Raw genomic sequence first — 25,751 nt, 5'->3', positions numbered from 1 at the left:
GAGATTGTGCTGAGTCACCTGGCCAGTGACTTCATCAGTTACGCCTATGTGATGAAACCCTGATAAAACCCCTGGATACTGAGGCTCAGTGGAATTTCTTGATGGTGGCCATGAAGGTGTGCCCAGAAGGTGACAGGTTCTGACTCCACACATGGGGAGCACGGAAGCTCTGTGTTCAGTATACCCTCATAGTCCTCAAGCTAGTCCTGACTTGCATTCTTCATAATAAAATTGCGATCAGAAGTATAGCAGTTTCTTGAGTTGTGAGTCATTCTAGAGAATTATCAACCTGAGAGGTTACAGAAACCCCTGAATTTGTAGCTAGTCATTCAGAAGTGCTGGTGATGACCTGACACCCCCTTGAACTGATTGCTGGCTTCTGAAGTGGTGTGTGTTTGGGGGGGAGGGGTGGCGTCTTATGGAAGATTAAGTCTTCACGCATGGGTTCTGCGCTAACGTCATGACCTGGGGGAGGGGCCAGAACTCACTAGCAAGACACCAGCTGGGGGTGGAGTCAACCCCTCCCCCCACAGCCCCCACCCAGCCCTGTTCTTGGCACCCTCTTTGTACTTCTTCCTTGAAGGGGAAACCCTGTGTCTGAATGAAGCTGGAATCCGAGTGCACAAGGCCAGCAAGAACGGATTGAAATCAGCTTATTTTTGAAAACCTTCCTTTTGGCTGAATGTTAAGCCCACTTGATTTAGGAGCGCCTCAAAACACCTTTCCAACAAGCTGGAAGGCTGCCGTGTTGGAAGCTGTCTGCCTTTCAGTCGGAACAGTGGAAAGTGATACTAAATCGTCTAAAACTGCACAGCGAGTGAAGACAGCCTGGGTCAAGGCAACCCAAGGAAAGGCTGTTCCCTGATCTCCTATCTTCAAAGTCAGTAGGACATTCTGTTCTCCCAGTGGCCCTGGGAGAGAGAGTGTTGTTTGCTTGCCCTGCGGGTAGGGCAGAGATGGGTGAAAAAGGATTACCCAGTCACCTGTTGCTGCTGCTGCTAAGTCCCTTCAGTCGTGTCCGACTCTGTGTGACCCCCATAGATGTCAGCCCACCAGGCTCCCCCGTCTCTGGGATTCTCCAGGCAAGAACACTGGAGTGGGTTGCCATTTCCTTCTCCAATGAGTGAAAGTGAAAAGTGAAAGTGAAGTCGCTGAGTCGTGTCTGACTCTTAGCAACCCCATGGACTGCAGCCTACCAGGTTCCTCCATCCATGAGATTTTCCAGGCAAGAGTACTGGAGTGGGGTGCCATTGCCTTCTCCAAGTCACCTGTTACCTCAATTCAAAGGATGCAGGAATCTAAGCTCTAGGTTGAGGGAGCTTGGCTGGGGTCTTCAGGGTTTGTTCTTTGCATGAACTTCAGGGAAAATCCTTATGGTGATGGTTCATGACTTCATCTATGGAAGGATGTAGATCAAATGGGAGGTGTCCAGAGGCCTGGGTTCATGGAGCAACCAGCTTCTTAAGTTGAGTTAAGAATGGTTGTGCAATGGATTTGTAACTGGTAGACACCCACTGAAGACTTCCCTGGTGGCTCAGGGGTAAAAATCTCCCTGCCAATGCAGGAGACAAAGCTTTGGTCTCTGGGTGGGGAAGATCCTCTGGAGAAGGAAATGGGCAACCCACTCCAGTATTCTTGCCTGAACAATCCCAAGGACAGAGGAGCTTGGAAGGCTATAGTCCATGGGGTCATGAAAGAGTCATACATGACTGAGCAACTAAACTGAAACAAGAGACACCCAGAGAGCCTGAGATAGCTAAGGTGCAGGGGGAGAAATCTCCTATTCAGGAGACTAGACAACCCCTGATTGGAGTATACACTGGGCTTGTTTGTTTGTTACCCAGTATTCCGTTTCTTGCCTAACAAGTTTGATGCTTATTAAAAAATCACGTCTGGGCAATGCATCTAGGTGTGTTCTGGGGAAACATTGGTGGGCGCCAGAATCATCTCCAAACAAAAAGGCAGAAATCTCTTGCCTTGACTTCCTGGGGACGCTGCCACAGAGCCTTGACTTGGAAGTCAGTGAAGCAGTCTGGTTCCTTCCCTCTGCCCCCCAAGTCCTGGCCGGCCTTCATCTCCGTGCCTCAGCGGGGGAGGAGGAGAAGCGAGGTAGCTAGTTGCTTGTCTCCATCCAAACAGCGATGGAATTCCTTGGCCTGGCTGTTCAGTAATCCTCTGCCAGCTGGCCGCGTCTCTTGCCTCTGGGAACTCGGTGAATCACACCTCCGCATTGCATTTGGCCCTCATAAGCCCTGAAGGCTGCAGGCCTGCGCCTGCCAGCTGGGAGGAGCTGCGGTCCAACTGCCAAGCGAGGATCGCATCGGCTGGAGAATTTCTGAGCGCAGGAGGCTTCACAGCTGCGGGGCAAGATCACTGGTCTGGGGTCCCATGGGGTTTCTTGCAGGGCCGAGCCGTCCTTTTCCCATGTCCTGAGGGGTCCTTGCAGGAGCGGAGGGACTCAGAGGCAGGCCCAGCCAAGAAAGAGCAGTCTGTGGGATCCTCGCCAGTCTCCCTTCCCCCTGATTTCAGAGAATCGAAACGACTGTTTCATAAACCTTCCAACCGGTAGTCAGGGAATTAGCAGAACACCAGGAGTGATGCACTGGGTCAAAAATACTACCAAATGCATCTTTGTTGAGGGTGATGGTTCAGATGTGGATGTGGTTCAGATGGTTCAGGTGCGGAGAACCTGTCATGTCCCTCTCCCACCAGCATCAGAAGCTCTCGTGTCAACTCTAGAGCTTTTATAAAGAGCAGGGACAATCTGGAGGTTTTAGCTGCTTCTAGTTGGAGTGGCTGAGGAATCTTTCTTCAGCTAGAGCTTGAGTAAGAAGGCTGATCCCACAGAAGCAGCTCAGGAAGAGGGCAGAGCCGATCCACCCCGCTTCCTGCCCCAGCCCAATGGTGGCTGTGGACCAGGGCTTCTCTCCCAAGAGGCCAGCCTGGGGCAAGGCTGGCTGGCTCTCCAGGGCTGCCGGTGCTCCTCTAGCTCTGCCTGTCGCCTTGCCAGGCTACCGCACACTTCTCACGGAGCCCTGGCCTGGAAAGGTTCTAGCAGAAGGGAAATTAGAATCAAGAGGCGAGGTGTGAGCTGAGTCTTGCAGAGCTATGGCAGGTGGGAAGCGGAGGTAAGAGCTAGGAAGCACAGTTGCTTTATTAAAATAGTCCTGCAATTGAAAGAAAAAAAAAAAAAAAAACATAAAACCTCTATGCACCATTGACTAGAAATTCCACATGAAATTTCTTGCTTGCTCAGTGAAGAGCCAGTGATGGAAAGTACCGTAGGTACCAGTGCCTCCCCAACCCTGCCCGGCATCCCTAGGGCTTGCTCTGCCTTTGAAGGGCTGGGCTAGACCCCACCTCCTGAGGAATGAAAGAAAATTGTGGGGGCCCCCCTTTCCTGCTTCCCTGAGACGCAGCAGCTCTGGGCCGTCCTTATGTGGGTCCAAGGGCACACTACCTCCACTCCCTTCCCTTCTACATGCCTCCCACCATCACTGCCAAAAGGCATTACCTTACTTTCCCTCCTAAGAGCACAATAATCTCCCAGTTGAGTCTTACTTCCAATCAATCTAATCTGGATCCCGTGGAGCTGGAGCAGCGAGGATGAACTTGGGAAACTCACATGGCTTCATGCTCTTCCTCCCTAACTTCCACTCCCCTCCTCACCCTCCACGCATTCTGAAAGCCCAGTTCAAGGTCACTGGCCTTCCTGACACAAGCCAGACCACTCTGTGTCTTCACAGGTCAAAGTCACTGTTGAGTTCCCTCAGTCCCTCCATCTCCAATATCTACTCCTTGCATCTGTCTACACCTACCCACCCCATCCTTCCCTCCATCCCTCATTTCTCAGGAGAGTCATCCATCCATCCTGAGATCCACGTGGTCCCTGTGATGTTTCTTAACATCAAGCGCCTCCTCTCCTCTGCCTCTTTCCTATTGGATGATTAACATGCTCAAGCCTCTATTATTAAAGAAGGAAGAAGAGATAGGAGGGAAGAAAGAAGGGAAAAAGGGAAGAAAGTAAGGACAACAACCACAAGAAAATAAATTTTCTACCTCCCCAGCCTCTTTCCCTTGGAAATAATGTATTTCACATTCTCTGAGGTGACCGTAACACCTCAAATTGGAAGGTGTCTCTTAGAGGATAGGAAGCATCATGCCATAGCTTCATTGCTTGCTTTTTCTTCGTGAGAACATGGAATCCTGTATGTTCTAACTCTGATGGCATCTGGGATGATGACATGGCACTGGCTACTTGACAGAGGTCACCACATTCCCCTTTGTGTAATCTGTCGTTGGTTCCTTAACTGTCATGAACCCATATCTACTCTCACCACCCCAATGATAAGTGCTCCCCCACAATCTCCGGGGTCTCCCGACTCTTATCATGGGTATTTTTCAGCTCATGTTTTCCTAGACCTGCACGTTGCACTCTGCCGTCTTGGCCTACTGGAAAGTGTCTCCCTGTTTCAAGGGCATGCAGTCTCTCCTGCCTCTTCCTCTCTATTCAGCCTGCCTCACCTGTGCCCTCCATCTCTTGGTCCCTAGGGCCAGTGTTCCTTGGGGTTCATTTCTTAGTCTTCCTCTCGTTCTGTACCTGTGCCTGGTACTGGTGCTCTACTGTTTGCGTCTTCTGTCGCCTGTGTGCCAAGGACTCCCAGGTCTGAGTCTACACTTGGATCCTTCTTCTGGGCACCTGCCTACAGGGTGTCTCTCCTTGTATTTTCACTACTTAAACTGGAGCATCTCAGTGTGGACCAATTTTCTGTCCAAGGGACATGTAGCTATGTCCAGAGACATTTTTGACTGTTACAACTTGTGGCATGGTACTGGCAACTGGTCACTAAGCATCCTACAGAACATGAGATGGGCCCCCACTGTAAAGAACATCTGGCCCCATATGTCAATAATACCAAGGTTGAGAAGCCCTGCAATAAAGACTTCGGTTATATAATGCCCCGAACTGAACCTGCCCTTGAATGTCTTCTGTTATGACACACAGTTGTATTCTGTGGTTACGTGTCTGTCCCTCCCACTGGTATACAAGCCCGTGAACCCACAGCTTTATACATCTTTCCATCTCTAGTTCGCATCAAGGACTCTGAATGGGATATTAGACATACAGGCAGTGCTGTTGAATTAATATAACTCTTGTCTAACACCTCCAGATAACCCATAAGTAGTTCTATGAGGGCAGAGACCATCCTAACCTACCACTGGGCCTTGAGGAAAGTTGGATGCAGCAAGAGAGGCAGCAGAAGATTCAGGGACAGGTGAGAAAATGTGTAGAACCTAAGAGTCCCTGCCTCTGCTGGGTGAGCATGGGTCAAAAAAATGTACAGGAAGAAGAAAGAAGCCTAAAACCAGATTCTATTCTAGATTCTCTTACTAGTCTTAAAAACAGTAAGGAGTTTGGATAACTAGGTGGGGAAGGCATAAACTAGGTGTAGGTTGGCAAAATGAAAGTTTAAGGAAGCTAACATTAAAGGAGATATGAGCTCAGATTGTTTTTTAAATAGTAAATATACTATAAAGTAAGTCCTGTGAAAATTAATAAAAAGGAAACCCCAACAAAAATTGGAATAGGGAAGGCTACCACTTCTTGTCAATTACACCAAACGTGAAAACGTCAATCACAGATCCCAACAGGAAGAGACTATCTTGTACTTCCAGACAGGAGGTACAACAACCTTACTATACCAATAGAAAGAAGGCAGATTGTCTTCCTGCCCATCAACAAACCCAGCTGGTGGAAATACAGCTCAGCCAATGAAGAGTCTTACATTACCCAAACGCTCACTTTCCTCCAGTGAACTTTCATTTTTCTCTTATGACTGACTTTCCTGTCCCACTCTTTTCTCCATAAAAGCCTTCCACTTTGCACAAACCCTTGGAGTCTCTCTCTGCTTCCTAGATGAAAAGCTGCTCCATTCATGAACTGTTTAATACAGCCAATTTGATTTTCAAACTTACTCAGTTGAATTTTTTTTACTAACCAAAGGGGAAAAACTGCCAAGAAAATAGAGAAAGTCATGGAGGAAAAAGGGATGAATAAGACATTTTGGCGCTTGGTTAAATTTTCCATCTTATACTAGCATTCTCCTGTCATAGTCTTATCTGGATAATGCATAACATCTTTGAACCAAACTTACTTAATATAAATCTGTATGAAACACCAAATGGATTGCAGCTCTGCTATTTTACCGCAAACTGCTTCCTTCACGTCTCCTTGACAGGAGGAGTCTTTTAAACAAAGCTGCTAGTGGTACCTGCATCCTGTTCACACCAACTTGCAGGAGTTTGTCATGCCTCTCATTTCTGGGAATATCTCATTTCCAACTTTTCCTTTTTGTTAGCCTCATTTCTTATTTTATTTTGACTTACTACATGGCATGCATCTTTGTGAGAAGACAATTTAAACCTAAGAGAGGGCATAAGTTCTTGTTTCCCCCCCCCCCTTTTTTTTTTCTGGACACATTTGGACACTTTATGTGAAGGATCTAGTTATGAAAGCAAAGAATTTTGAATTTATGAGAGGAAATTCTCCCTTAGGAATGAGGAAAGAGTGAAGCATCCTTATGACTGGAAAATTGCTGCTAGAGGTCAGTGAACGATATATTCACCACCCACAGGACAAGGGGTCCCCTGGGACAGGTGCTGTGAGTGTGTGCATGTGTTTGTGCATCTGTGCATATGTGCACGAAGGCTGACCCATCCTTGTAGCCCTATGATATTGACAACCAGGACCACCTGTGCTTCCCAACAACACCCAGTGCCTTCGCCTGGTGGTTCAAAAGATACCTGATGCTACTGAGAAAGAGGAAGAGACCCTCTTGGAGTCTTTTATAATGATCTGGAGAAAAGACAAATGAGATAAATAGCTTCAATTTCTTTCTGGTATCAGTTATTAAAAGCCACATAAAAGTAAGCTTCTACCACGTCAGATTTTCTGTTAAGGTGTGTTAGGGTATCTCCAAATAACAGGATGATACATAAAAGAGGAACATGTTGTGAGACGTTAAACCTATTCATGTCCTTCCTCTTAAGAGTTTGGTCAAGAGATGAAATTAAGAAAAATGGCCCACATTACAACCGGCATGCTTCCCAGGTACCCTTCCTCACATACCAATCAGAGAGTGGATTGCCTCATTCTCCATCTTAGGGATGAGGAGTCTGGGTCTCAGACTAAGCTTGTGAGTGTGTGTGTGTGTGTGTGTGTGTGTGTGTGTGTGTGAAGTCAGGGGGGTGGTCTGAGTAAATGCAGGTTCTGGACTTTTCCAAAGAAAGCCCCCTTTCCATTCAACTATGAATTAAATAAACGGCCTAGGAAACATTTCAGTACAAAGAGTTTTTTTATTGACATTGTAAGAAACATTGTTCCTTTTCTTTGTTATAAAAAGACTAAGTGTTTGTGAAAGCAGAAGTAAGAGTCCATTTGTTGGGGGGCTGCAGCCCCGGGCTTGAGGTGGGCGTGGGGGGCATCGCACAGGCTGCAGGCTGATCCGAGGAAGGCCCGGGGCCGGCCACGTCCAAACACTATGCCTACAATACTTAAATGTATTTACACATGTTTCTTTTAAAAAAAGGGTTACACATTTTATTTTTTAAAAAATCTAAAAAAGGTGAAAACAATGAACTTGTATTTTATCTTACATGTTTGCAGGATACACAACAGTAACTTGTCAGAAAAGAACATCCTCCTATGCATTCAAAACAACATGGGAAGTCAGGTTAGAGACAGCTCAGACTCTGCTACAATCGGGTCCTCTTGGCCGGAGGCCAGCACACAGCCTCAAGCCCTGACTGGGCAACACCAACTGGTCCCTCACTTCGACGACATTAACATAAAATAAGGCACATACATCGCAAGAATCAAAACTCTGTGGCTCAAGAGTGTGAGCGAATGTGTGAAGAGCAGGGGCAGTCTGATCAGTTCTTTAGAGAAGAAAACAAAATGGATCGACAAGGAAAAACACGTTTAACACAGGTGCTAAACAGAAGTACCGTGTACAAGCCTGCATTAAAAAGCAGGGTATGAGCCTAGTGAGTTGGTGTTATCTCCCCAAGTGCAAGGGACAAGAGAAGTGGGGGCAAGACTGGAGGCTGGGGATGGGCCCCATCACAGGAGATTCTAAGTGTACAGAAATCCATGTCCAGACAGAACACTTGGAAGTGGCCCTAAAAGATCTTCTTCATTGACTATCACAACAGACCATCACATTCAAAAGGACACTTTCCTCTCCCGCCTCTCCTCTCCTCCATCCTTCTGAGATTATCATACTGAGAGAAACCAAATACTGAGCTGAAAGGTGAGTGGGTCTCCTGCATATCTGAAGGCCAGAACAAGGAAAACAAAGTATAGAAAGAAAAAGATAGGGGACAACCAGGAGAATCACCAGAAAGCAAAGGAAAAGGCAAGAGCACAAGGTGACAACCATACTCATCTCAGTCTCCATCCATCCTTCCACGCTCGGCGAAGGTGATTTGGGAAATACGGTAACTGAGAAATGCAGGGCTCATCCAAGGACTCTCGTGGGGAAGGGCTCTCGGTGCAGGAGGAGGAAGACAGGAGTGGGGTTAAGCCACAAGAGCAGGCGAGCTCAGACCTTGGGACTTTGAGTTCAACTAGATACGAGATTCGGGGAGCTGGACTGCCAATTTTGTGACCAGATCATGACCCGTTTGAAGAATACAGAAAAGGCCTCAGTTTTTCCACTGAAGAGTGATAGAAACTCAACTCTCCTAGCTTAGATCACTACTTATCTTTTGATTTGGGGCTCTGTTCCAAAGTGGATGCTTCCTTTGATTTAAAAGAAGGTGCTGCGCGTGGGGAACAGCAGGAGGACCGCAACACCCCTCTGCTTTCATCTAGTTGAAAGCAAACCCAACCGTCTCAGCTGAAGTCCCAAAAGTCTAAAATTCAGAGGGGAATTTTACCCCACATGAGATTCTTGGTCCAAATAAGAGAACATAAACCTGAGAAAAATGAGCTGGTCCCAACATTCTATTATCTCATACTTTTATTTGATTTTTGTCTACTACTAATTTAAATGGCAGAACTAAAGGGGAAAAAACACATAATGGACTCATGAATCACTCTGGATAAATCTAACTCCAAGATCAATGGGACAGAATACAACATGTCGATGGAGGTGTTGATGTTGTATTTTCATAGTTTACATAATTTTTAAAAGTAAAATGCTGGATAGTCCACATACCCTGTGCATAAATGGTATGTCTTTTATGTGTAGCAATTGTATACATGGGGAGTAGCTGCACTTTTTAAGCCTTTAAACCTTTTCATCTGAGAGTCTAGCTTAAGTCCCCATTAAGGACAAACTGCATAGAAGACTTAACTTCTTAAATGGGTGCACAATGTAATAGAGTGTTAAAAACGTATCCACATAGCTATGAAACTACGCCCTTAGTGTTTTTAAGTACTGAAAATGTTTGAAGCAATTTATTCCAAATATCTTGGTCTGTGAGCTTTTCTTTTACAACCAAATTTCATAAGTCCCCTAAAATAGGGCACTTAGACTAGAAATACTCTTTTCCTATAGTGGAATTAATATATTGTTGATGACATAGCCAGCTGTGGGATTAAGTACCTACATATTCAAAACTAGATATAATCAATTCTGTTATTCTGTTATCTATGAAAATGGGGCGAGAGATGGAACTAATCAACAAATATGCCAACCCACAAATATTTCCCAAATTCTACGCAATAGCTTTAATCTATAACATATCTCCCTTCTTACCAGAACAGATGAAAGTAATAGAGTGTCTGAGCGTCACCCAGCACTCCTCCCTGGAACAGCACTGAACATTCGTGGACAGACAGAGACGGGGAGGCAGGGTCCATAACCGAGAACTGACATATAGACGTACCCACCTTCCTGTCCACAGCACATGTACGGACAGGAAGAATTTTAAACCTCAACTGGGGACAAACAATTTCCTGCACAAGAGCCCTGAATTTCCACTTGTGTGTATCTGTCTGAAGCATGCCCCAAACTGAACGGGGATTGGGGGCTTCCCAAGAGCCTGTCACCTCTGCTACAGTACACCCACAAGAGATTCCCAAACTCACTCTCCAACTTCCGACTCCCAAGCCCAGCGTGGGAATTCAAAAACAAAAGAAACAAAACACAAAAGCAAACACTGAGCATATGTAAAGGAAAATGGAAAAACGCTGGACGTGTAACCCCTTAGTCACAAGCACACCAACTTCCTAGTTCCTTGGAATAACGGAGAGACACGTCAAATCATCTCACTTGCCCTCTCTCTGAAAAGAAAGAACGCGCACATCACCATTTACACCGGTTTACTAAAAAAAGGTGGGGGGGGGGGGGTTGGGGAGGAACGGGCTTACAGTTTTCTTTTTTTTAAAAGAGGATGTTTTGAGTGTAACAATACTGATTCAAAACTGAAACGGAAGACAGTTTCTCCCTAGAATACTTTAGGGTTTTTCAGAGTCCTTTTCCATAAAAGGAATATACTTGAAACACATCCCAGTTAGGTGAGATGAGATCGCTAAAATACATACAGAACTAAAAAAACTCAGCCAAACAAAAAAGGGTCAATTTAATCTTTTAAACTCCTAAAGTTTCAGGTCTCTTGGCAGTTGTTTTTTTTCCCCTAATGCTTACTGCATAACCGCAAGGAATTTGCTTTCTTCCGCGAGGGAGGTCAGCAGAGAGCTCATGTCCCCGATTGCCATATTGGTGGTGCTCAAAGACAGAGGCGGGAACGGGAGAGCGGCTCGCGGTGTGGTGAGTCGGGAGGAGCTATGAGAAAGGTTCTGAATGATGCTTGGGCTCAGGGCTCCTGACATCAGGCTGGCGTGATCCCCGTCATCTATGATAGCGTCGAAATCAATCTGCACCCCTTCCAGGTCATGGCTGTCGAGGCTGTCAACCGTGCTTGTCACCTGGTTAGCACCTGGGGAGAGTAATTCAGAGTTTTCGGCGCCGGCCCCCTGGAGCAGGCAGTTGGCTTCTGACATGGAGAAGGAACCAGTTTTCATGTCTTGCTGACCGAAGCCAACGGTTTGGTCATAGAACTGACCAGAGTAACTCTGCACATTTGAACAGAGCTGATGGGGCTGTCCTGGCATCTCCATCTTGATGCCATTCACCCTGCAGGTCTGACTCGGGTCACTGAGCTGTCCCGGCTGCAGAGCGAGACCACCCCTCGGCCCAGCCTGGCGCCGGCCGCCCCCGTAGCCAGCACATGGCTGGTAGCCCCTGAAGGCTGCCACGCTTGGCGGCTGCACGCTGATGCTGGGCGGTCCGGGCAGGCTGCTCTCCGGCCCTTGATAGATGTGTGAGGTAGCGCTAGCCTGCCCCAGCAGGTTCTGCCCGGAGCGGCCTGCCCCCTGGGGGTGCGTGCTGTCACCGAGGAGCTGCTGAGGCAGGTACCCCTGCCCTGTGGGGTCTGGGGTGGGCATGCCATTCACCGTGCTGCCCGCTGACTCATTCGGGGCCACCGACAGGCTGAAATCCAGATGGTTCCCGCTCCCTTGCATGGTGATGCTTTTCAGCTTTGCCGCCTGGATCCCGGGGCCGCAGGCCCCATCGAGTAAGCTGGGGGCACCAGGCTGCCTGGCGAGGCAGTTCCCATACTGCTGGGCCTTATAGGGTGGTTCGTGGAAGGCGTTCCCGTTGGTGCCAGCTCCGCCACCATGGCTCAATAAGTGTTCCGGGCCCCCAAAGGAGCTGGCATGCTCCCCGAGGGTCGGATACCCCCCAACTGGGCCAGCCCCACTCCTCAGGGGATTTTGTGGGTGAACACCCATGTGGCTGTACGACCCAAAGGCCCGGGACTGCTGGCCCATGGACCGCTGGCCGCATTTCAGCTTGGAGGAGGACAGGTCGGCGCTGCCCGAGCTGACTTCGTTCCACTGAATGGGCAGGTCGGATTTACTGGCATCAGGGCAGGGCTGCTCCAGGCCGCGGTACTGCTGGCTGCCGGTGTGGCTGGCATGGCTGTCGGGCAGCCCCAGTGGGTCAAAGTCCCCGGGTCCACTCCCCAAGCCGTGGGGCACTTTGCTGTCATCAGAGAAGGTGCCTGGGAAGTGCTGCTCGTACCCGGCTGGGTTCTGGGAATTTAAATACTGCACCACGTCATCGGGCAGGAGGTCCTCATCGTTCAGGCTCACGTCGGCGTCCATGGTCAGGGACTCCAGGGTGACATTCTCAGTGATGCTCGGGGGACAGGGAGAGGAGTGGAAGTGGCGGGCCTGGCCCCCATCCGGCCGCGTGTAGTTCTGAAGCACAAGGTTGCGCTTTTCCTGGGATGGAGGCAACACCGGAGGGTTGAAGCTGTTAAGGCTGTTGAACCGCTGCACCCGGGGCAGAGAGAGGCTCTCAGATACCGTCCTCACCGGGTCGCTGGCTCTTCTCACGCCGTTGCCCAGCGCATCCTGGGGCAGCAGTGGGCGCCGGCTGTAACCATGGGCCCCGCCGTCGCTGCATCTCCGGGGAGGATGCACGGGAGGCAGGGTCCCTGCCGGCTCCCTGCCGTCTCCCAGCAGGGCCATCCGGGTCTTGAGGCTCATCCTCTCCATATTGGGCAGTGGGGTGGGCGGGGGACCGCCCGTGGCGGCGGCGTACTTGGCTTTCAGGCGGTACTGCTGGGCGGGAGTGAGGCTGAGCAGGCTGGGCAGACCGTCGCCCTGGCTGGCCTCGCTGGACCTGCGAGAGGCGTCGGTGGAGATGGGGTCGTAAGAGTCGGCCACGCTCACGTTCTGGGGTCGCCCCTCGGCCTGGGACGCCTCGCTGGACCGGCGGCTGGAGAAGCAGGGGGAGATGCCGGAGGAGCGTCGGCTGCTCAGGTAGGCGGAGCTGACGGTGCTGGTGCTGCTGTCCCTCCGGTTGAGCATGTTCAGCATGGTGATGTCCACCCCAGACAGGTCGCTTCTGTTCGGGAGGAGGGGCATGGGCCCGCCCAGACTGCAGCTGGTACTGGGCTGCGTGCCTGCAGAGACAGCGTGGGAGACACGGGTTCATCTCGGGATGACAACACAGGTGTCGGCAAACAGTGACTCTTTTTGGTTTCTGGGACCAGGCGGTCTGGTCATGGTGACCCACCCCTGCCCTGCAGTGCCAAAGGGCCAGGGACGAGGTAAGGGGGTGGGTGAGCAGGTGGCAGGCTGCAGTGATGGGTTCCCTGGCTTAAACAAAGCAGAAACAACTCCCTGGATGAGTTAAGCTCCTTTGCAGATGTAGTGCAAGGGCAAAGTAAAAAACCACAGGATGTAGATACAGTGCTCAAGTTACAGGAAGTCCAAGGGCAGAAGGCATTCTGAGGGTCTCATGCCCATTCTCAGGGCTTCCTCTGACATCCTATGCATGTGTAAGGCACCTGAGTTGGTGGGGTGAGGGAGTACTTGGGCTCTGCTCCAGGTACTGAGTGTAATCTCAAAAACACAAAACGACTAGGGGCTGACAGTGGTAGAAGTGACTTCCCTTTCTCTGAATTGGGCCAACATTGGTCAAAATGACTCTTTACCTGCTGGCTGTAGACTGTGGAAATCAAAGACAGGGGCTAACTCTGGATGCCTCTGCAGCTAAGATTTCCTTACTCTGATCTAATAGTGATGATTTCACCATCAAAATATGAGTCACATGAAGTTTTACTTTTCATTCCAGTATTATCCTCTTGCTGTCTGCTTTTATTGGGTTGGCCAAAAAAGTTCATTGGTTTTTTTTTTTTTTTCACTGTATTATCTTACAGAAAAACTTGAACGAACTTTTTAGCTAACCCAATAAAATATGGGCTCTCTAGAAAGGTAACACTAATATGTGTAGTTCCAGCATCATTTTAGGGCTGGTGGGGAAACAAGCAACCAAAAAACCCAAGGACCTGGACCCGCTCAGTGCTCTGGCTGCCACTGAAAGAACAGAAGACCCCAAGCAGACATGAGGTCTGGGTGGAACTCACCGTTTCCTATGAGAGGAGAGACTGCAGGGGCTTTAGGGGGTAGAATGGGGTTCAGTCGTGGAAGCATTCCATTCACTTGTTTGAGCCTTTCTAGTTTGACGTGCTCCATCCATTTGGTCCCTGCTGGGTTCCTCCGGGCTTGCAAAGCAAGGGCTGTGGTTGCAGTGGAAATGGTCGAGTCCATGATTGGGGTTTCATCAATGGCACTGAGCTCGCCCACACCACCTCCATCAGTCAGAGGAAGCTCGAGCCCGCTGTTGGAATAGTTGCTGATGGGGGACTGTTGGCTGCTGCATGAAGACTGACCACCAGGGCTTGGCTGAGATGTCTGTGGGGTCAAGAAGAAAAGGAAATAAATGTTACCTAGATGATCAAGGCCAGGGAGCAGACGATGAGCAATCACGCAGATCAAGTCCTGCGAGATTCTCAGTGGGTGGGATGAGAAGAACTATTTTCTAGTGCATGGAGGTGGCCTCCCTTGAGCTCAGTGATGATGGATGGGCCAGCAGGCAGATGTACCGTGGAGGGCAATGGACAGCAGGGGGAGCCAGGTGTGATGTTGCAGCCATGGGGTCCCTCCCCCGATGCCAACTCTGCGTCACATTTCCTCAGTTCCCACCTCACCTCCATGACTTTAGCCTTTGGGCAAATTACTTAGCCACTCTAAACCTCAGTTTCCTTATCCAGAATGTGGGGACAGTTTATTTATCCTAAGGATTGTTTTGCAAATTAGGAGTGAAGCCCTGAAGGCACACAGAGTTCAAAAAGACCTGGATAATAGGTAGTAATTAATTGGCTTGGAGAGTATTAGTGGTTATTAGTATAAATGCTTTAGTCCTCAGGATATATATGCCAGGAACAGATGTTACTTCCCCTCCAACCAGTCCCTCTTTACGGTTCAGGGTTGGTTCCCCAAGCTCTATAATCTCTGTCCATTCCTTCTACATTTTCTTGCTTTGTAAAACTCCAAGTAGGGGATATATGTAAAAGCAGTTGTAAGAGGGAAGACTTAAGTCACTTAGTCTCTGCCATAGACAGAAAGGAGTCTCTGGAGAAGTCATGGGCCTCTTCCAGTCTGCAGTGTGCAACTAGCCTTGCACTAGGAGAATCAAGCCAGGTTTCTCTAACCCCAACCAAGTGGACTTGGTAAGCCAATTCTGCAACTCTTGGGAACTTAATCTAGTCCACTAGGTTCTCAGGGAAAGGCCCACCTCCAGGGGCCCCTGACCATGGGGACAGCTCATTGTGTCTACGTTTGGGAGCACTCTGGCTTGCATTGAGCGTTCCGCACAACCTGGGCCTGGCCCATCTAAAATTCCAGGGGTGTCCCGGTGGATAAACAGTTGAATCCTTTTCGTAGAGATAAGAAAAGTGATGTTCAGAGAAGTTCAGTGACTGCCCAAAGTTACAAAGTGAACAGTGTGATGACCTAGACTCCTGGCCTGGCCTCACTTCTGTTCCTCTGTAGCTCTCACTCTGGTGTTACCTAGCAACTGGAGTCTGACAAGAGCCCATGAGCAAGGAGAGATAATCACACACACTCCAGCACACACAGCTATGGTCTCAGGTGGAACCACAGTGCTGTCAGAAGGGGCTCTGGACACAGGTCATTTCCATGGAACCCGTCACACTTTTTCTGAGGCCACAGTACACACACCCAAGGAAATGAACACTTTCTAAGTGAGCACCACACGGTACACTAAGTGTGTCCTGGGCAACCAAGCAGAGAAAAATAAGATGCACAAATGGGATCATGAATGCACGAAGCCTGGCTTATTTTTGCTTCTGCAGAGTACTGAAGGGCCAGACCACCTGCTCCTTTGCAGAGAACTTAAATCATCCAGGGCTTTGAATGACTTTTCCTCTCAGATCGTCAAATCAGTATGTGGTGTGTGAATCTGTGTGTATGTACACACACTTTCCTGTAGACGGGTGCAGACTCATGTCTCCACAGGACCTGGAAGAAGGCTCATGCATCTACAATTAGAAAATCCTTAAAGGACCCCAGACAGTTCAATACAGGTTAGATTGCCAACAAGTGTATCCAGTTCTTGCTCCAAGAAGGTGGTGCATGTCTGGTCCAAGAATAAATTTACACTAGTCAACATGACAGTTAAATGGTCTTTGAGAACATCTGCTTGGTCGGCCCCAGTGTGATTTATTATGGAATCCTAGACAAATAGAACAATGAATTTCAACATCTGACTCCACATTTTCACATGCTGAATGTTCAAAACACATTGCTTCTATGTTGGAAACATATCTGAGCAATGTTCACTACCAAAAATATCACAAAGGACAAAGATTAAAGAAAATGAAACAAACAGAGAACTATATGTTAAAATGAAAACAAAACAAAGAGAGCAGAGAAGCCAAAATTCCCTCACCTTATTACCCACTGTCCTTAGGAAGTGAGAACAAGACATTTAGGAGCATTATACAGAAGAGATGTTGGAGTAATCAGAAAAAAAGAAGAAAGAATTTAATTTATAGCGTGATGAACAAATCAAAGACAAGTTGTTAAAGAAAGAATATTAGAAATGTAAATCTCACATGTTTCAGTAACTATGTCTATGAAGATACCTACTTATATTTACATGTGTGGGCACATATACATAAAAAAGTCTCCTGTGGAAATTTGATTAATTTATTAACCTCACTGAGCCTCTGTTTCCACACCTGTAAAATATGGGGCCTAGTCTTAATATCTGAAATCTCTTTCCAGCAGTTTGTTTCTATATCAATATATCTGTATTTCATAAAATATTTCACATTTTGGAGCATCTCAGATGTCACTGAGCAAAATGGCTGTCGTTTTTATTTCTACCAATTTTCTTTTTAAATAATGAGTGTTTGGAGAAGTGATAAGTTTTCTTTTTTTCTTTATTTTTTGCTAAGGATGTACATAAAAGGTACCAGGGACTCTGAGCTCACAGGATATCCTACAAATATAAATCATTGTCTTTCAATGACATTATCTAGGAGACCAAAGATTCACTTTCTTTGTTTCAGTAAACATTAAGGATAAACGGTTGAATCTTTTGCACAGTTTTTATACAGGTAGACTTTATTTTAGGAAATTGATAAATATTCCTCCCCCAAAAGTATATAAAACACAGTTTATGAACTGATTAATTTAAATGTATAAGGATCAGTTATAAAACATATATAAACTTCTTAGTAAGGTGTTTTTTTAAAAGCAAAGTACAGCTATCCACAGGAAAATAACAATACATCTGGATGGCTTATTTGCATGATTTTTGGCTAGACCTAATGTCACTTGCTAAGACTCTTAAGAGTTTAAAGACAAACTCAGTTAGTCACTAAAATGCAATTAAGTCATATGCGTATTACTTCCTGCCCATACATACTGGCTACACATGACATCACTCAGGAATTCACAAGATGTCCATCCAATTCCTGGACTTTTCTAATTTTATGCAAATGATTCCTTACACTGAGTAGAAATCTGCCTGTCTGATCATTCCCATGCATGTGGAAGTCTAAGCACGTGACTTATCTAGTACATTTCTTCCACATCCAAAGATTGGACAGACTAGAACCCAAAACACAGAGCCAACTCCATATAAATATGCCAAATATAGATGAACTAAATCTCCTCTGATTTCTGCTCTTTTCATTTTGTCTTTGGGAAAATTTTAGCTGTTTTATTCTGGCCCATGCAAAAAATCACCAAGTGAAGTCTGAAAGAAGCTGCAGCAATAGCTTAATCCATGTGTCCTATTTGTCATCAAACTGTAAGATTTTTGTCGATGACATTTTTCAAATCCCTCCCTTGCTTTCCACCTCCTTGTTTCAGGAATCATTTTAGATACCATTGCAAGTCTATCAACTAATCTCTAGATTGGCACGGGAGTTGTCTTTTCTAAAAATTCAGAAAGAAATTAAAAAAACCCTTCATATCCTCCCCTCTTTACTCCAGCACATTCCCCTGGGGCCCCATGACTCATGTTTGGCTGTGCCAGGTCCTGGGCCCCTGCACACATTCCTTCCCCACTCTGAGTGATGCTCTTGGCGGCCCCCTGCCCGCTGCCCCTCCCATGGCATCGCCAAGTGCACCCTGTTAGCTCCGCTCTGAATGCTCACCCCCAGACTTGTCTTAGAGCCTTATCACCCAAGCTTTCTTGATCTGCCTATCCCACTGGACTGCAGACCCCTAAAGAACAGGGACCATGGCTTATTTCAGGTGGTGCTAGTAGTAAAGAAACCGCCTACCAATGCAGAAGACATAAGAGACACGGGTTCGATCCCTGAGTCAGGAAGATCCCCTGGAGAAGGGCATGGCAACCCACTCCGGTATTCTTGCCTGGAGAATCCCGTGGACAGAGGAGCCTGGTGGGTTGCGGTCCACAGGGTCACAAAGAGTTGGACACGGCTGACGCGACTCAGCACACAAGCATGGCTTATTTCTCTTGGGGTCACCAAGGCAAAGAAGTCAGAAAACATGTATATAGAGGGACCCAATGAATAATTCTCTATCTTAGAGGCCTCCTGCAAATGTGGTTAGTGGTGTGTGTGTCTATCTGCCACAACTTCCAGATCGATTTAAAAAAAAGCAGTTAGGAAACCTCAAACCTCTTTTCTGAGCTGGGGTAAGCAGTTGAGATCAGTGAGTTCTGACCTCCTTAAATCCAACAGTGGGTTCCAGTGAGGACAGGGGTGATGTGGTCCTCCCCTGACTCAGCACCCTACCTGGCCCCTTGAGAGACCTGGGACAATCAGAAGGAAAGCGAATGACATACCATGGGCTTCTCCGCCTTGACCGTTTTCACTTGGAGGCATTCTTCCCGCTTTGAGGTAGTGTTGCTGAGGTCCTTCTGCTCCCCGAGGGCTCCCTGAGTCTGCCGGCCAGGTGACCTAGACTGCGAGTGGCCGCCGGAATCTCGCGGGGGCGGGGGCCGGGGATGCACGTCCCCACGCTGCTTCTTGGTGACATGAGCCTCTGGGCCATGTACAGTCTTCACGTGTTTCCGGAGGGAGCTGGGGTCTGTGTAGCGCTTGGTGCAGCCGGGGATTTTGCACACATATGGTTTCTGTCAAATGCCCCACCAATGAAAGAATAGACTGTTATCAAAGTGATTATCCCTGGCCCAACAGTCTCTTGTGGCTCTTCATTATATTTTTAATTCTTTCAAGCATGATCACACGGTTTTGAGGTATTCAGAACCCTCTAAATGGTGCAGTGGTTTAATAAAGACTATTTGGACACAGTTTGGGGTCGATGGAATCTAGCTTGAACACATTACTATTTTAGAAAGTGCTCAGGGAGAGCTTGAGAATCCTAGGTGGCACAGTGATAAAGAATCTGCCTACTAATACAGGCGATACAAGAGACATGGGTTTGATCCCTGGGTCAGGAAGATCCCCTGGAGTAGGAAATGGCAACTCACTCCAGCATTCTTGCCTGGAAAATTCCATGGACAGAGGAGCTTGGTGGGCTGCAATCCATGGGGTTGCAAAGAGTAGTACATAACTGAGTGTGTGTGCGCACGTGCGCACACACACACACACACACACACACACATGCACACGCACACACACACACATACACACACACGCGCGTGCGCACACACACGGAGAACTTAGAACATGTAAATTGTGTTTGTGCTCCTGGAAAAACTTATTCTGTGAGTAGGAAGTAGTGTCATGGTGTCACATGGTGTCCAAGATAATTTGATGATGATGACGGTGGTGATGCTGATGGTGATGATAAAAGAAGAAGGCTTAAAAGACACCCAACCTTTCATGAGAAGAATGCTACACATCTTTGGGGAGAGCTTATGTGAAGACATTTCTTATGAATTCCTGTTTCCCAGACTTAAAATCACTCTTCCACATTTTACAATGTGCTCTTTACACATCAACATAGTAAAAATAAAAAAAATAATAATAATAATAATTTCCTGGGATTTCCCTGGTAGTCCAGTGGCTGACTCTGTGCTCCCAGTGCAGGGGGCCCGGGTTCCATCTGTGGTCAGGGACCTAAAGCCCACATGTCTGGTCGGGGAACTACAGACCACATGCCACAGGAAAGATTGAAAATCCTGCATGCTACAACTAAGATCCGGTGCAGACAAATAAATAATAAATGAATAAATATTTTAAAAAATTGCTGTAGCCTCTCCTAGGTTAGATATCACTAAAATATGATCCCTTGGGTTGTATTACAACTGTGTGGGGGTGCTCAGGGCTCAGAATATCCAGAACCTTTCTGATCTTCAGAGTCCTAAGCCCTGTTGGAGTATCCACAAATGCTCACTCATAAACTGATGAGGGCTGATAGATGTCATTTTGGAGATGAGTATTTCTGCTCCTGAGTACAAGGTCTAGAAATTACTTCATGCTAATTTCATTTTCTGTGTGAGTCAGTGGTTCAACCTATAGTCATCAAAAATTATATGGACCCTTATAGTTGAATATTTACTCACATCACAGAACTGGCATTATATTCATAACCAATATCAGAACTGTGATTCTGTTTACTTCATTTGAAATATAATATATTCACGGATGCTTATATGAGTCTATATTTACATCTGTATATATCAGGAGATGAGCTATTAGATAAATAATAGTCATGAAAGACATGATTAATATAATGTATCCATTGGATTAAAAAAAGAGCCCTGTCTTATAAAATGATGCTTTTCCACTAAAAGCCCAAGAACAGACCGAGTGCTGCCTAAAATTATGGCATGCCCTAATGGAATGAGGTAAAGATTCCTGAATGCTGAGAGACCTCACCTCCAAATTTGAGATAATTTTGGGTTGAATTGATTCCCATTAACTACAAATTACTCCTCTTCAGGAGCTTGTGTGATTTGCAGCATATATATGTATAATGAAATGAGCACATCAAACTCTATGCATTAGGGACAGAAGAATGGCTCTGACGATTAGTGCTATTACTGTATAGTGTCTGACCCTGGCCCTGTGCTGGCTCCCTGCACTGCTGTGATGGGCAGGCAGCAACGTCTGGGGCGGGGAGCAGGAGCACAAACCAGGCCAGCATTCCAGGTTTGAAGAACTGTTCTTCCCATAGGTGTCTGCATGTGTGTATCATGGGTTAACTGGGAAATGAGCACACAGCTAGAGATGGAATGAATATACTAATATTCATCAGCTCCTGCATTTCCTGGACCAACAAGTACATGTGTGCCCATGAGCCCTTGTATGTGCAGATAAACAATAGCCACCTACAAAAATCTCCAAGCACACAAGGTCAGGAAATAACACTTCACAACAAACACTACATGATGCAGATTGGCCCCCAAATTCTGTTCTGATTAATGACTGAAATGCAATCTAAGTGTAGGTAAAGATAAATGTTGTCAGGGTTCTAATTTACCCACATTTCCTGTCCTGGACGTTTAAATTTTGACACCATGATTGCCTTTTTGACTCCCTGAACTGAAAGATACTTTGTGAACACTTTCATTCTACTTGACTTTGTAGAATTTACCCAAATAAAATTTTACATAAACATTTAATGATCCCTATAGATACAAGACTCTGTGAGCACAGTTTTATATATGATAGGATTAAATCTCAAAGAATGGAAAATATGAAAAGTGTGGATGCTAAGAAAGATATGGACAGAGGGGAACCATTCTTTCATTGGGAAGATGGTGGAAGGCATCAATCATCAAATTTCTGTATCTGGGTATAATGCTCAGCTCATGTGGTCAGGGTATGAACTAAATCTGACCATGATGTGATATGGGGCACATAGCAAGTGCTTGATAAACAGAGCTTTGATTAAAAAAGGTGTTGCAGTTGGGTCCTTAAAGATGAACAAGATGCTGAAGGATAAAAATGAGGGCAAGAGAATGCAAAAAAAAAAAAGTATCCAGAGTCCAGTAGTAGGACCACTCCAGGCATGCGGGCCTGCTGTCTGGAAGGTTGTGTTCATGTTCACCATGGTGAGAGGTCAAGGGATTGCGGAAAAGGAAGATTGGGGTTGAGTAGGTGAAAGCAGGTATGTGGTTGGCCAAAAAGTTCAGAAAGTATCTTACAGAAAAATATTTCCTTGGCCAATCCAATACAGGCATAAGACGTCTAAACTTTTCCTAGGAAAGGTGGAGCCTCTGGAACTTTCTGGATAGGGAGATACAACGAAATCAGAGCTCAAAGAAACTGGCTTCATCTGGTTTCGGATGGAACAGTAGCTCCATGTTCTGGAGTAGGGAGCCTGGTCAGAGGCCACTGTAATGGTTCAGCGGTCCTACATGGGCAGGATAGCCATGGGGGTGAGAGCTAGATTAGCTTCCCCGAATGGGAATTGCTTCCTATTCTGTTCCACGCCATCTGCCTCATCCAGAATAGCAACCTACTTGCCAGATAACCATCTATCAATATTTGTTCAGAGAAAGGATGAATATACAAATAAGAGGACAAATAAATGAAAGAAGACATCTGGATTTGTCTATGGTTGATTGATGATACAAATCTGGACTTCCTGGACACACTTAATTTTGATGTATCTGAAACTGTCTATCATTCATAGGCAAAGCTGAGGGCTTTCTCTATTCAATGAACAGAGAAAAATTATTTACGTGATTGTGAATAAAATTTTACTTATGTGTTTATGGTCAATGTTAATCATTTATTTTAGGTAAATCGCTCCATTTTGGTGAAAGATATTGTTGACCAAGATACAATTAACCTCATGATGGATATTCAACTCTCATACAACACTGCACTTTCTAATGCACAGAAGAATTCAAGCTCCACTATAATGCATTTCATTAAAGCAAACTGATGTGGGCACACATTTGAAGTTCATAAAAAGATAAAAACTCAGTAAGCATATTTATATCTATTCATTGCTGAAGTTCTAACATTCTCAGGGCCCAACTGGCTCCACAATAACAGAAGAGAATCGATAGGAATGTATGCCTTCTACGTTTCTGGTCATAATTGTACCTAAGTGTATGAAATATAAATAGATTAATTAAATTCTAGGTTAAGTTAATCAAATCCCCTAAAACATTTTAAATTGAGATATTTGGTTGGCCAAAAATTTGTATGGAAAGTCCATATGGGAAAACCCAAATGAACATTTTGGCTAACCCACCATAATTCACATACTATAAAGAAAACCCTTTTAAATGGCACAGTCCAGTGGCATTTAGCACATTCACAATCTTGTGCAATCGTTACCACTATCACATTCCAGAATATTTTTAGCATCCCAAGAAGAAACCCTGTACCTATTTTCAGTCATCCCTATTCCTCCTCCCCCCAGCTTGTGGCAGCTACCAATCTTTCTGTCTCCATGGATTTGCCTATTTCAGATCCCCTAAAACTTTGTACAAAACAAGTACATTGGATTACAATTTATGGCTCAGCTGGTAAAGAATCCACCTGTGATGTGGGAGACCTGGGTTCAATCCCTGGGTTGGGAAGATCCCCTGGAGAAGGGAAGGGCTACCCACTCCAATATTCTGGCCTGGAGAATTTCATGGACTGTATAGTCCATGGGATCGCAAAGAGTCGAACACAACTGAGTGACTTTCACTTTCACCACCCATTGTAAAAGCATTTTTGACATAAATAAAAAAAATGGAGATGCAGCATCTTGTCTAAAACATCTAAAAACAGCGAATCAATATTATAGATCCCAAAGGACTCAGGTTTCTTTATTCCACTAGGATCTGTATAGGTGAACTCATGTGTGAGTTTATGTGCTAGAGTGCTTTTGTAGAGTGTGGGAAACCCCTTTAAGATTGTCAGTTCAGCTGGAAGGAAACTTGGTGAGGGCCATCTCTGCCACCTTCAAGCCAGTGGCCAGTGAGCCGAATGGTGCACTTTTACAAATTCCCTCTTCCAGCTCTTTGGAAGATCATGAAGGGCCTGACTGGCACCTTGTGAGATGAGAGTCACACTGAGGTCAAAATGTTCCCTCAACCACACGATTTCAAGCAAACGGATGACCCACTCTGTGGGGCAGTTACATCTTGTGAGCAAATTCTGGTTAGCTACACTATTTCCACCATAGATGTGGGAGGCCTTTGTGTTAATCTCTGAATTCATTCAAGAGAAGGTTTCACAGAGAGAGGCAGACTCTGAGCTAGACCTTCAAGGAGAAGCTGGAGATCTGCAGGCAAAAGTGAGTTAAAATGTAAGCAGAGTGAATTAGAAACCATTTTCATTTATTCTTACGCTTCTCTGAAATGTGTGTGGGATAAATACCTCAAACTAACAACAACACAACAGGAACCCTCTGAAGCTTTACTCAATATATTATCTTAAATAATTGACTAGAAACCATTCTGGGTTTCTGAGAATAAGCTTCCAAGACCCTTTGGAATTTAGACTGTCTGGAAATCCTATTTAGCCAAGTCAGGTTGCTCTGCAGAAGTCTTTTTTGATATAATGCATTTGAAGATACCACCTGGAGAAAGCAAATAAAAGTGGCTGTCTTAGCAGTAAGCTGTCAGCTGTCAACACCTCTCTTCTCAGCCTCTCCTTAGCGCTTACAGGGTCATCTTCCTTCAAATGCATTCCTGCTATTCCAGGCAGAGCGAGTGGGTGGAATTCCAAGTTAGGTGCTCCTACTGTTTGACCAGTAGGTGGCAGTACTGAACAACAGGAAACTTGTTCTCCCTTCCTCAGCTCCTCTCTCCCATCCAAGACCAGGTTTCAGCCCTTCCTCTGAGGCCCCGCAAGCCTTCACCTGCAGCATTAACATCCACTCATGCTGGGAGTGGCCAGAGGAAACTACAATGGAGCAGGCTCACGTCTCCAAGTATATTCCCCAGAGGATTCTTTATTTCCGCCCCCTGAGCTCTGGACCCAACAGGCGTCTCCCGTCTCCCGGAGGAGCCTTACCTCATTGGAATGTGTTCTGTTCTGGTGCTTGGCGCGATCGGAGGCATTAGAGAAAGCCTTGTTGCATCCTTCGTGCTCACAGACGTACGGTTTCTCTCCAGTGTGAGATCTCAAGTGTGTTTTCAAGTTTTCGAGTCTCGAGTAGGCCTTTGTGCAACCTTCAAACTGAGGACGACAGGTAAATCTGGATGACCCCACACAATGACAACTTCTGCCTCTCACTTGCTCCAAGTGAATGAAAGACGGACGTTTGGAGGGTCGGCAGCTTTTCAAAGCCAAGGAACAAAAGTCCACTAAACTCTGCCTTTATTGGGATTCAGATGGTGGGCTCAGGGCAAGAGAGAAAGCGTTTTCAGTGCTAGTAAAAATCCCGGGACTTTTTTTTTTTAATAGGCCACTCAATGTGGACAATGGGTTTCATTATCTGCTCCGGGAGCTCCTTGAATTCTCACTGATTTCAGATTCAGCACAAAGTTCATTAATATGGCTTTGTGTCCCTACAAAGACACGGAATTTGATCCTGTTTGTAAAGGCCCTTTAAGATGTAAAGCACCAAGGCTCGGGCCTGAGTGTGCCTGGCGGGCACCTTAGTGAAACAGAGCTTAGCCTCCTGCTCTTAGGTCTGTATTGGGCCGTGGTGACAGACTGGGGGGCAGGGGGGTGCTGGGGGGAGGGCCGAGGAAAAACTCTAGAGCCATACAGGTTATATTTTTGAAAAGCCAACTGAAGTTTTTCAGGTTGAAACTGGCCTTTCCCCGTGCCCGCCTCAGCTCTGGAGGGACAGACCCTGGTGTGAGGGCAAGCCCAGTGGCCCCGCGTTCATTCCCAGTGCTACATGGCCGGTCCCTGCCGCGACCTGCCCACCGGCTACTCTGCAGAGCTGGACTGACTCAGTTGCCGTTAGCCAAGTGTTTCATTAAATAAAAATTGAAAAAAATCAGCTTCTT

The 25,751-nt window shown here is 46.4% G+C and overlaps 1 protein-coding gene across 3 annotated transcripts in view; it reads right to left on the bottom strand.

Moving 5' to 3' along the window:
• Nucleotides 1-7,349: 7,349 nt before the first annotated feature.
• The window catches only part of GLI3 (GLI family zinc finger 3), a 306,557-nt gene continuing 288,155 nt past the window's right edge, over nucleotides 7,350-25,751 (bottom strand). For all 3 annotated transcript variants that reach the window (XM_065938677.1, XM_065938678.1, XM_065938679.1), the window contains 4 exons: nucleotides 24,805-24,969; nucleotides 18,714-19,004; nucleotides 13,951-14,278; nucleotides 7,350-12,984 (listed from right to left, as the gene is read on the bottom strand). In XM_065938677.1, the coding sequence (XP_065794749.1) occupies nucleotides 10,652-12,984; nucleotides 13,951-14,278; nucleotides 18,714-19,004; nucleotides 24,805-24,969 (3,117 nt within the window). In that variant the 3' untranslated portion in view covers nucleotides 7,350-10,651. The remainder of the gene's footprint in view (nucleotides 12,985-13,950; nucleotides 14,279-18,713; nucleotides 19,005-24,804; nucleotides 24,970-25,751) is intronic.

The sequence above is a fragment of the Muntiacus reevesi genome, chromosome 6 (assembly GCF_963930625.1).
Source record: "Muntiacus reevesi chromosome 6, mMunRee1.1, whole genome shotgun sequence".
Classification (NCBI taxonomy): Eukaryota; Metazoa; Chordata; class Mammalia; order Artiodactyla; family Cervidae; genus Muntiacus; species Muntiacus reevesi.
Note: the sequence above shows the minus strand (reverse complement) of the source record. Positions and strands in the feature narration are given on the sequence as shown.